At 39.0% G+C, this 12,770-nt stretch overlaps 1 protein-coding gene across 1 annotated transcript; it reads left to right on the top strand.

Moving 5' to 3' along the window:
• Positions 1-534: 534 nt before the first annotated feature.
• On the top strand, positions 535-12,445 carry TK2 (thymidine kinase 2, mitochondrial; the record flags this gene model as incomplete). The annotated part of the gene is made up of 9 exons (XM_009870661.1): positions 535-572; positions 1,269-1,343; positions 2,683-2,736; positions 4,197-4,286; positions 5,508-5,581; positions 10,277-10,365; positions 10,669-10,748; positions 11,873-11,953; positions 12,347-12,445. Coding segments are annotated over 9 exons (680 nt in total), but the record flags the coding sequence as incomplete, so codon positions are not given.
• Positions 12,446-12,770: the final 325 nt, after the last annotated feature.

The raw sequence follows: 12,770 nt of genomic DNA, 5'->3' as shown, positions 1-12,770 counted from the left end.
CCGGGGAACCGAAACCGCCTCTTCCTTAGCGTTTTGTTTAGGGTCTGGTAACGCTGGCGGTGCTTGCAGAGGTTCCATGTGGGCAGGCTGAGAAGGAAGCCTTCTAAATTGCCTCTCTTGGAGGTGTCCTGAAATCGTGACCCGTTTCCCAGCTTTGTCGCTGGCTCTGCGAGGTCGGTGGGTGTCGTACCATCGCTGGCCTTGCCAAATTCATTTTCTCCCGGGTGAAAACTGAGCAACGGTAGCTGTAGCAAAAAACGTGCTCAAAGTGTCGACACCATTTGACTCTTTGTAGCATCAAGGACAGTGGAGAACTTAAATTAATGGAGAACTTAAATTGTGTTGGTGTGTGCCACAACGTGTCTGTCACATCACCCCATGATTAACCTTAAAAATTGGTAATATAGAAAATACTGATATTAAGCAATGGAGATCCTGAAGCTTCATGGAGGGGCTGGCATTAAGAGGCTCAGCATAACTGTAAGTCATGAAGACCTCCTCCTTGGTTGTAACTCCTGTTTATTTCCATTCTAGATAAACATCTGATGAAAGAGAATGATAGAAGGACAATTGTAAGTATTTGGGTTTTGTTGAGAAAACTGTATAAAACATGTAACCTACTAGTTTATTATAACCCGAGTGTACATATATTGGATGTGGCTCCCTCACTGGGTGACAGGCGTCAGGCTGGGGCCAGTGTTGTGTGTGTAGTGTTGCAGTTGCCCTGTACACCTCTGCCTCTAGGGGTTTTTGTGTTGGGAGTCTGATTAAGTTATAAATTACCTTAAGGCAGCGGGAACAAAGTTCTTGTATTTAACTTGGTAGGTTTCCGAAAATAAAATTTTAATACTGGTTCAGGTTTAAGCTATTTATTTAATAGATACTGAAATTACGACTTCAGTTGGCATTTATTTTGAATTAAGTTGCAGTCTCTGGGGTGAGTTGTGGCAGGCAGTGTGGATGGTAGCAGCCTCACAGGTGACCCTTGGAAGCTTTTGGGGCTGTAGGAGGGGGGCTGGGAAGGGGAGTGGGGGGCAGGCTGTGAGGTTACCCCAGGGTCAGGCTGCCCTTTGCCTGGTAACGAGAGAGGTGGCATAGGTATGTCAGGGAGAGAAAAAGCAGTGGTCTGCTGAGAGTCACAAAATCTGAGCTGATCCCAATGTCCTGTGAAATAATCTATTTACATTACAGGGAAATAGTGTGCTTGATATGGGGAAAGTATACGTCACATATGCCATTTACTACCGTGTGGTGCTGTTTTTCATCAGATATGTATCGAGGGGAACATTGCAAGTGGAAAAACAACATGCCTGGATTATTTTGCACAAACGAGCAGCATTGAGGTACTGGATATACTCTTCTTTGTCTTTATTTACATCATTAAGCAATTGCTTGTCTTGACAAAATTGACACTTAACTAAGAAGTGTTGTCCCTTCGTAGGCTAATGAAAAAGGAGCAGCAGTGTGAGCCAGTGCACTTACTGATGCTGTTCATTGTCAGATTGTAGAAGAGAAAATTAGATTATACGTGATGTAGTACTGGATGCCACAGTAAAATCTGTGGACTGGAGTTTGCACCTCTGTAAAGTAACAGATGGGTTGGACATGTTTGGACATGCTTGTTTGCTGCTTCATGTCGCTGAAATCTTAGATGTATCTTATAACATGCGGAGAATAGACAAGAAGTCATGCTGTAAAAGTACTGATGTCATGTAACGGAGATCCCAGTAAATGGATCGCTTTTTTGAAAAATAAAAATTCTGTTAGAATTGTTTCTGGAGATCTTAGACTGGGATGGTATGTGTTTTCATACTGCTTAGAACAAGATTAGGGGAAGGGCAGGGTTACTGTATTTTAAATAAAATCAAGATCAAGGCTCAGTGAGCAATTGCTTTTGTGTACATCAGATATTAAAACTTCTCCTGGCAGACCTGGGAACACATTTGATAATAAGTCTTAGGATTCCTCTTGGAGTAAATAACTGTTAACCCAAGGGATAGCAAAGGTTAATTTGCATATAGCGCAATATTTTTTAAAATGCTAGTTAACTTCCCGGGCTTATCGGATTCTCTTAGACCGGGCTCTACAGTATTGTTGGGGTTTTAGACCTGTTCGAACCAGGTGAGCCTCTTGTGATTTCACCTATTCAGGGTAGAAGCTTTTCAGATTATTTTTGTAAAAGTTGGGAATACATTATATTTGTTAGATCACAGAAATAAGCAAACAGAAAAGTACTAGTGATAGCAGTCCTCCTTTCCTTAGCTGATGAAGCGTTACTCTCTGAGACATGAATTTGTGACAAAATGAGCAGGTCACTGAAATGCAACCAGTACTCAGCTAAGCCCTTCTTTCTCTTACATGTGACTGATTTTCACTCATAAAAGGGAAATTATATCCAGGCTCATAAAGTAATCAATCCAGTGTTTTATTCTGGTGATTTAAAAATGCTGACAAAATGTTACATAATGATATTTCTCTATTTTTTGAACACTGTTCATCATCACCTTTTGAATTACAGGATTCAGTGCTCCTTTTTGAAGGGAGTTGAGCTTTCCAGTACAAGTTCTGAATACTCTGACTAGTTGAATGAGTATTCATTAATTTGACCTTACAAGTCTACAACTATATTAAAGTGTATTGAATCTAAAACATGTTTAACCTGTGGTAATTCTTTTTAACAAGGTTTTGACAGAACCGGTGACTAAGTGGAGAAATGTTCGTGGTCATAATATCCTGGTAAGTGGCAGAAAGTATTTCTACAATTACAGTTACAGTTCTTTTAGAAAGAAATGCATGAGGACTTCTTGCCAATCAGCAAAACTGTTACACAAGGTGTGGTCATAATCTCATACAGCAAAAAATAAAGCTTCATGATGCAAAAGATCTCTTACTGTGATTAAGACACGCCTATAATAGAAACATTGCTTATAAGATGTGGTTTTGGCAAGGACTGGGTCTTTTCTTGGGTATGAGCTGAAGAAATTCACGGAAAGGTAAGCCCTGGGTGTGACAGTTATTTTTAAATCTACTTATGCCTGTTTCAAAGAAGGGAAGAATGTCGCACAGAAATTGAGGAGTGGATCTGATCAGCTAATGTTTAACTGCTGAAGATAAGGAAAATTCAGTCCTGTGAGGTGTCTTCTGGTAGTCACTGTTTCTTGGAACCGCTCCCCACAAGTATGTCCCTTTGTCACAGCTGTGCTCAGAGACAGCAGCCAGGGCCCTGACTGCATCAGCAGAGATGCTTTTGCTGAGGTGGTCAAAGTGGTTTCTGATGTCAGTCTTCCCTGCCTGGATGATCACCTCCACTACCAAAATCTCACTGCTGGCTGAGATGAGTGTCTGTGCACAAGCTCGTGTGGACACACCCCAATCCACACATGCCCGAACGTGTGTCAGGTACCATCACTGCTAGCATAGACACTGGAGCTGCTGATGCTTTACTTTCTTATTAGTAAAGCGATGGGGCCTGCTTGGCTGTGTCGCACATCTCTGCAGCGATCGGTGCACGTGAGAGTGCTTTCTCATTCTGATCCTGGGCAGGGAACAAGGGAGAAGATCAGATCTGTGGACTGAAGCCAAGCTGCTGACTTAAAGCTTGTCACCTCAGCACACAGACCCCAAATGAGGTTCTGAGTCAGATCTTATCTCTGCTTTGCAGGATAGACTGTTGCTTGTAAGCGTATGCATGTGTGAGTGTGTGTGGAATTGCATCAGTCGGAAGGAGTGGAAGATCTGGGAACTCCTTTGAGGATCCTTTGTGTTATAAGTCATCATTTCTGAGGCCCAGACCGTACTGACTGGAAGCATTATCTGCATTTCTCAGTGGTCTGGGTACACTGAGAGTCTGTCAGTATGCAAAAATAGAGTAGATACACTTTTTAAATTACTAACATTTTTGAATTGCATCAAATGAGCCGTGCCTTGGTTCTGACTGTTCCAGGTGCAGAGTAACTAATTCCTGTTGACTTCAGTGAGTGCTCCAAGTGCCCTGCTCAGTGTCTCTAAGGACCAGGACTGTAATTCCTAAATTTGCAAACGATCACTTAATTCTTGTTAAATTTGTTGTCAGCTGTTTTAGTGTACTTCTTTTAGCAGTTCTGCTGTTGTGCAAAAGCTTACTAAATACACAACTTCACTTTTTTTGCTGTTTGACCTAACAGAAATGTCTATCTCACTTCCATCTCTAACCCCAGGGCTTAATGTACCAAGATGCATCAAGATGGGGGATAACTTTGCAGACTTATATACAGCTTACAATGTTGGAGCAGCATACCAGGCCAATGGTAAATAAATGTATTTTCCTTTTAATTTAAAAATGAATTAGATGAGATTATGAGTAATAAATACTTTTAACCTGATATTAAAATGTTAGGATGCTGTTTGTTCCTGCAGTAAGAATGATTTTTTTTATGGTACAGAGATGTTCTTCATATACCCAACATGTGCTCCAGGGACAAAACATCTGCCTCTTACCCACTCAGAATTTCTGTTTCCCCAAATTAATAGTGCTTCTGTTGCATCACCTTTATGAGCTAGACTTGCACAAATCTCTTCATCATCACATGTCAGTGATTTGTCTGTAATTGGAGTCCATATAAATTTAGCTATTTCAACTCTTTGGCAGACATTAAACAAACTTAAAGATAGTGGTAATATTCATTCTACGGCTCCATGCTGTCTGGCACAAACGTAGCCATTTCTTCTTGTGCTGGTCCAAAATACTTCCACTAAAATTTTCTGTAGCTTTTTTTTCAGATGGTTTGCAACCTTTTTTTCTTGTAGGTTTTTTTTTTCTTTTTCTGTATTGATTCACACATTCTGTCTTTTTACCAAGATCTGTTAATTTCTCTTCCCTTCAAACCTGTTCCACTGCATTCTGTGCTCAGTCTTCCATTCCCTGATTACAAGATCTGATCTTAGGTGGCACACTTATGTCTTAATGACTGGTTGTGCGTTATATTTTCTGAATTTGTGTCAGGGCAAACTTTCAGAAGCAGAGAGTGTCAGAGAATCTCTCCTCCAAAATGTAATGATGTTTGAACACGTGCAAGACTGGCTGAGGCCAGTTGCAATTATTTCTTTGAGAAGTTCTGTTTTGTTGTTACAGTTTTTCTAAAGTTAGGCCTGTGCTGTTGACACACCTGAAGGTGGCAACACTTCAGGGGGCAATAATTCTTGGTGCTCTATAAATTCTAAGCGGATTACTGTTTTTTTGTACCCCTAGTTCACTTCAGCTGCTCAGTTGAATGCTTCTGCAGATACCTTTGAAACTTGCGTACAAATAACAAATTAGTTATGTAGGTATTTAATAATGCAGCGGCCATAACTAAGACTAGGAAGACGTGTTTTGTGGTTCTCACTCTCTCAGTAAATTTGCTTATCATGAGATCTGGAAGAATGCTATGTATTTTGTAATGTAAAGGACGTTTTATCCAGTATGAGCCTGAAAAAAACCAGACACGCTGAAAAATACAGACTAGTGACTGTCAAGTTTTGTTTTGTAGATTTCCCCTGTAAGAATGATGGAACGTTCAATTCACAGTGCAAAATACATTTTTGTAGAAAATTTGTATCGAAGGTATGGTATATGGTTTTCTACTTTTAATTTCTTCGCTTAATTAGATTAAGAATTTATATCTAATTGACTGGTGATTTCTTTGGTAATTACCATCTAAGTGGACGGTGAAATCTGTCAGTTCTGTGTTGGAGTGGCTGTGTGCTTTGAATGGGAAAGGCTGCCCACTGGCAGAATAAAGCCGGTAGGACATGGGCCAGGCTAGATCCTTTTTCGGAAGTGCTCTTGTGTATTTAGAAGTTATCTGCTCTCCAGCTGAGTACAAGAGTCTTACTTAAATTGAAGCAAACACATACTGAGCAGGTGAAAACCCATGAGGACTGAAAGAATAACACTACAGGAAGTGAGAGAACTAGAGAGCGTTACCCAACCTATTGTTCAGGGTTGGCGTTTTTTGCAGTTAGGAACTTGAGTCGCGTGCTGTTGCTCAGAATCAGGATTCACAGGATCAAATAAGCTGCAAACCTTGGTAGGCTAGCCAGTAAGGAAAGAACCAGAGCTGTTTGTCTTTAAATGTCACCTTCTGCATGAGCTTCCCACTCGCAGCTGTGCTTGGGCCAGAGGTAGAGTGGTTGGGCCTATTCCAGGTTATTTTCTTCTGGGGGATAGGACTGTGGCCTGAAATAGAAAAAGCAGTTGTTCCCTGCACAGTGTGTAACTTGTGCAGCCCATGCTAACTAAAACGGTGCAGTGATCCGCACTGATTTGGATTTGTAGTTTGTTTTGTTTGGAATGCTGACCTTCCATTGAGAAGTGTTTGTTACAGATGGTTTTAATGGATTTTTCCAGTAGTCTTGAACGATAAAACTACTTTCTTGCCCCTGTCTGCAGTGAGAATGGCTGCACACCACAAGATGGCATCCGTGCTACATAAGCTTCTAATCTGTTGCTGGAGCAGCTTTGAAAGTTGAGAGACACACAGTAAAATGTGAGGCAAGCAGACGTTATTTATTCCAGTCTGTCTACAGCGGAGGTGTACTGGAATGCCTTTCTTAGTTTTAATTTTTTTTATTTTACTTTTTAGACAAAAATGCTTTTGTCCCAAAGACTGAGAATTTTGTTGCTATGAGGCTAAGTCTGCTTGCGTTAACTCTATATATTTTGTAACATTTTTAAGAGCATCTAAGATGTTCTGTGGCTTCAGCACTTTTTAGTGTTGCACAGAAGACATTTGCTTTGTTTTGTTACAGCAAACTAGAAGCCAGCTGATGCTACCAACAGCAAACCAAAATATGATAAGGGTGTGTAAAAGGATTATAAATAAAACAAGGAGAAATTGGGGCTACATGAAAATAGCCGTTCTGAGTCACATAAAAAAATAAGTAAATCTCTTCTCCCTTATATCCTGTCTCCAGCAGTGGCCAAAAGTACGTGGAAGGAGTGTAAGACCAGGGTGAGCATATGTGATAATTTTGGTGTATATTCAGTAACTTGCAGTTTAGGACCTTCCTTATCAAGCAGTGGTTTCTCAGTATTCAGTAACCCCAGGGGATTTCTTTTTCATGAACCTGTCTGGTTTCCCTCAAGCTTGTGTAAACCTTTAGTTTCCAGGATGTCCTATGTCAAGCAGTTCCATAGCTTTGCTCCATGTCATTTGATCACTGCCCTGTCCTATGTGCTGTAGTTCTTCAAAGATCATCTAGACTTGTCTCAAAAACTAGTATTTACTTCTGTGTACAGGAATGAAAATGACATATAAGAAAAGACAGGATAATAATGGGAGTCAAATGTGATTCTTGCAAGTATCTGGCAAGGAGCTTCCAGGAGGGAGATGGAAATACCAGTGCTTTCATACACAGCTTTTATGAGAGCTTTTTAAAATTTCTTTTTACACTTGTAACTGCTCATTCATGATCTATGAACTGAAACAGGTGTGAAGCTGAGATACTGGCATGATCAAAGAGACAAAACGAGCTTGAAAGGCTGGGAGAATACGCTTGTTACCTGTGGGCACATCAGGTGCAAACACAAGAAATGGGAGTTACTGAAATTGCAAGACTGTAATAGCAAAAGAATAATTAGATACAAAAAGGCTGTGGATACATTAAGGGCTAAAAATTAGAAGGTGGTGTCTTAGCCATCAAAGGAACAAAGAGAAAATACAAACTTTGCTCTTAATGCTTTTATATAGGAGGATAATAGTGCCCTGTGGCGAGGAAAAAGGCTTTGTAACTTAAAACGTTTGCTTCTCATGCTGTGTTCTTTTTGTTCAACCACGGCACAAAAATTTTAAAAATCATTCTGTAACTAAATGGACTTTGCAAAGGAAAATATCCTCCAGAGGCTCTTTCTTTCCTTGTTACTGTTTTCTAGAAGGAATCTCCTGTCTGTCGGGGAGTGTTCCTAATTCCTCTCTAGGCTAGTTAACGTGCAAAAATGATTCAAAGACCACAGGAGAGGTTGCCCGCTTTAGAATTTGAATTGTGCTTGTCTGATGGAATGTCTGGAAAACAAAACTTACCTGACATACCTTTAAATTTTGCTGAAACTTTCATCAAAAAAACCTTTCAGGCTTAAGGCATTCAACAGGTGTTTTCAGCAAAGGGATTGTTAAATGGCTTTATGGAAGGCATTTTCACATTAAAAGTATGTAAAAATTAAATAGAACTTTTGTTATTCAAAATAAGACTCGGACTGAATGGGGTAAGCCTGCTGCAGAGAGCAGAGATTATTTTCTGCCTTCTTTCTGTAAGAGAAGGTAGTGCTTAGGGTCCCATTCTTAAAGATGGAAAAGAATCCCTTGCTATCTCTAATCTGAATCCCTTGCTATCTCTAATCTACACAAGCTCTTCTCATTTAGCAGAATGACTGGTTTAAGCACGGGATGAAGAGCTGTGGGAATATCAGGAATACCAGCTCTTCTTTGACCCAGCGTCATTGGTATTTGTGTTTTGGCTTTGCAGGCTTTTTCCCAGAGAGAGAAATAGAGTAAGATTTACGACGATGGTGGAAGGCTTAAATTGTGAGGAATTGCTGTGAGCTGCCCCGGCATACAGAGATATGCATGAGTGTCAAAGTTCTTACTGCCATTGCACATCTGAATTTAGCACTGAAAGACACGCTTACGTTAGGTGTAAAACTGTAGAAGACTTTTAAATGTGTCACGTGAGTATGCATGATAAGTTATAGGCTAAGCACTAGCAATTCACTTGGTTTGATTTGAATGGAGCTCATTCCCTTCATGTTTAACTTTTACAGTAAAAACTTTACTTGGTAGGAGTCAAATGTCAGCAAACTTTGGAAATCAAAACACCTTTTTGTGCCTTTCACATTACCCCTATCTTTATGGATCTTGAGTCAGATCCAAATTCCTCAAAAGATTATCCAGGAGGCTCCACCGACACAGAGAAGGCAAAGGCATGTTGCCTGCAGGACAGGTCAACACAGAATTGACCTGGATGTGTTTGGCTTTTAGAGTAAGAATAGCAGGGCTTTTTCTTATCTCTAATTCCTATTTTCCTCATATATCTTGGAGAAAAGTAACAGAAAAGTAGCAGTATTTGGGTCATGTATATACTTGCTACCCAGAAACCTGTAAGACTGATCTATTAGAAGAATTGCAGTGAATTGAGTCACCCCTTTTCTTGGGTGCTTTGGGAGGCAAGATACTCAGCTGGATGGCAGATAAAGAAGGGAGATGGTATGAATATGGGGTTTGCTTTCTTGCATGCTTAAATGGAAATACCTGGAAATGCACAGTTTTGCAAGTGCTCAAAGCATGTCTCCAGGAGAATGGTTTAGAGATTTCTGGAATCTTTTTCTTCAGTACTCCTTAAAATATTGCAGCAGGTCTTAATTATTCAGCTGGAGAGGACAGGAGCCTCTCGACTCCATCTTTTTTAATATTTCTATTACAGAGTCATTTGGGAAAGAGGGTGGAGTATGTGTTACTGTCGCCAGTTGGAGACAGGATACTGTAAAACTAGTAATATTGGACTGATTAAGAATGTGTTAATAGGTGAAAATTCCAATCCTACTATAAGCGCAGAGATGTGATTCTTATTATGTGCTCTGTAGACTCCCTTTTACGTGAGTTGTTTGATATTTTATTATTCTTATGACGATAACTTTGGGACAGGTGTCTGATATTGTCTGTGCTCTGTGAATACAGAGTTCAAATTAAGCATGGTGAATATTTCAGTATTCGTGCTACAATTCTATTTCTTACAGTGGGAGTAAATTTTATTTGCATGGTGTCATTAAATTTTTCACTGCTCTTTATTATGGCTTCTGTAATGAATTGCCAGTACTGCGTAGTAAATCAAGCCTTTCTGGTGACTTGCACTGTAGCAGATATGTATTTGAAATTATTCTGGTATAAAGAACTTGAGCAATAAACACCATTGAAACTAATTTTTTCTTCCTATATAAACGTCAGTGTGGCAATGTTTTTCTTCCTAGTCACCAGGTAATTATTTCCTAATAGTAGTGGGAAAAATAAGTAATGTTTGTAACTGTCAATAGAAAGTTTGTGTTCAGTAAATTTGTTTTTTTAAAAAAGAAAAATATTTGGTCTTTGTTTTTCATAAAGAGTGCTTTATGAGGCTTTCAGTTGGGTGGGCATAATCTTGGTCTTATTTTCACTTTACATATGCTGGAGGAAACTGGGAGTAATTCTAGTCAGGTGAAAAAAAAATGTGAATTTCGAATTGATCTGTGCATGCTGTTCAGTGAGTGATGACTTTTATATTTATTCAGCGGAAAAATGCCAGAGGTGGATTATGTTGTCCTAACGGAATGGTTCGACTGGATCCAGAACAACACTGACGTTTCGGTTGATTTGATAGGTAAAATCTTAATGGGACCTGCAGGGGTATGTTTGTGGTGAGTTTCCTTAATGGGAGAAAAAGTAATTATTGTTTCTTGGGTCATAAATATTCATGCTATTCGACACAATAGTGGTTGCAATGTGTAGCATCAGACAGGATGAATTTGTGGGTGGTTCCTGGATTGAGTAACAGTAACGCCAAAGGGGGGGTTCAGTGGTGGCACCCAGGTCAGGATTCTTTCCTTCTGTAGTGTGTGAAGTAAGTTTCTTTGCTTTTAAAGCCGATTCTTGAACATAACTCTTGCATTTTTTGTAATGATAGTTTATCTGCAGACTTCTCCTGAAGTTTGTTATGAGAGATTGAAGAGAAGATGCAGAGAAGAGGAAAAGATCATTCCACTGGTAAGGAGTTCCTTCAATACATGGGGTTACAATGAGCTTTAAAAACATAATGATTCTAATCTAAATACTAAAAATCATATCCCGAGTGTATTCTCAAAACGTGGTGCTGTTGTTTCCACTGCAAGCTAAAACTATTTAATTTTGATTTGTTTAAAAAAAAAAAGATCTGTCTTGCACACTGACTTTCCCAAGTGTTTCATTTTAGTAATCAGTGTACTGTAGCTGACTGGTTAGGTGAAGTATTAATCAACTGCTCATCTTCTCCACGATGTAAAAAGACCATTGCTTTTGTAACATTAAATGGTGTAAAAGTACCCAGTCAAAGCACAAATACCTGTGCATGCAGGTGCTGAAGATGTATGTGGGCACTTTCTGTTGTTTGCTGTTACCAGGATGTTGATCTGTGAAAAATGTCTCTTCTTGTGTCTGAAAAGAAGCAACTTCTTGAACATTATTAGTTTTAGTTACCTGACTAAAAATAAAATTTTGCCCTGGAGGACAAATACTTTCTACAGTGGATTTGAAGAGACATTGGGTTACTTTGCAGCTCTACTGAGAGGCAGGGGGAGAGCATAATTATAAGTGAAAAATGTTAAGTGGTCTTTGTGGGGAAAAAAAAGTCAAACTAGTGTTGATGACAGGCAGAAGTGCTTTTAGAGGAAATCGAGTCAGAGTTAGCAGGAAGTGAACTGGGAATTTTAGGAACGTATATTGACACAGAAAGTGCCTTCAATACATATTCTTTGCAGTCTTGCCTTTTTTGTCCGTCCTTCTCTGTGTTATATTTTTCTCTGTAAAATCTTGAGCTGTGTTATACCTATGGGAGAGAAAGACGTTTCTTGATCTTAAAAGGAGCTGAGAGCCCTCTGCTCCTCTAAGCTGTGTCTTTCATGTTCATCATGTAGTAAAGCCTTATATAGAGAATTAATTTTTCTCTGAAATCTTCTGATGCTTTTCATTTTTGTTAGTGGAAATGTCTGATGTTGGCTTTTATAGAACTACTATAACTACTTTTATATTAATTCCTATAACTACTTCTATATTAACTACTTACCCAATGTATAAAAACTGCGATGTGCGATTCATCCCTGGGCATATGTGTTATTTTACTGCCTCTTTTCTAGGAATATTTAGAAGCTATTCATCAGCTCTACGAAGAGTGGCTCATTAAACATACACTGTTTGAAGTGTCTTGCCCAGTGCTTGTGAGTATTATTTTAGTTATAGTCAACTAAGCATATGGAGCGTATCTTCAAATATTTAGAGTGTTTATTTAGTGGTAAAAGTAAATAGATCTGCTTTTCTAATACCTTGGGAGGAGAACCTCAGAACAATATTTACAGCTATCCATAATACGTAGCATAAAAGTTAGATCTTGCATCTCTTGGGTGGAACTGAAGAATCTGTTCACTGTGCTTGTTTGCAGGATGAGGTATGTAGCTTTTCAATGAATGCCAAATTCTGAACAGAAGGCTAATTGGATAGATCTCTAGGAGTGTATCAGTTCAACTTCAGTGGTAACGCTGTTCTGTTTTGCTAAAAAACAACCACGTTTCATGGTGTCAATTATTTCTAATGTTAATTTTCTTCTTTTCAAGGTTATTGGAGCTGACCACGACATGCAGAAAATGATAGAAAAGTATGAAGAAAACCGGGACCAAATACTAAACCCATATAATATGCAACATGGTTTATAGAAGTCTGTGATTATTGTATTTAAAAAAAAGATGTGTATGAAGTCTGATTTGGGGCAATTCTAAATATTTTTAATACTTCTAAATATGACGGTTTTTGCTTTTGAATTATGCTTTGTAGAATGTTGTGGAATTACTGCTATGAAATGTTCAGATACAAGTCTTAGAATATAAGCCAATTCCCTGTCACGGTTTTAGGTTCTCCATCAGCTTTAGTGTGGCAATTCTATTCAGCTAAAATAATTTCTCCATTTCCCACTTCACTGCTGCTTCCCATAAGTAAACTAAGTTTCTTCTTTTTTTCCCAAAGACAACCCCATTTTTGTAG

The sequence above is a fragment of the Apaloderma vittatum genome, unplaced genomic scaffold (genome assembly GCF_000703405.1).
Source record: "Apaloderma vittatum isolate BGI_N311 unplaced genomic scaffold, ASM70340v1 scaffold37665, whole genome shotgun sequence".
Taxonomy (NCBI): Eukaryota; Metazoa; Chordata; class Aves; order Trogoniformes; family Trogonidae; genus Apaloderma; species Apaloderma vittatum.
The sequence above is the reverse complement of the archived record's forward strand: the minus strand, read 5'-3'. Positions and strand labels throughout refer to the sequence as shown.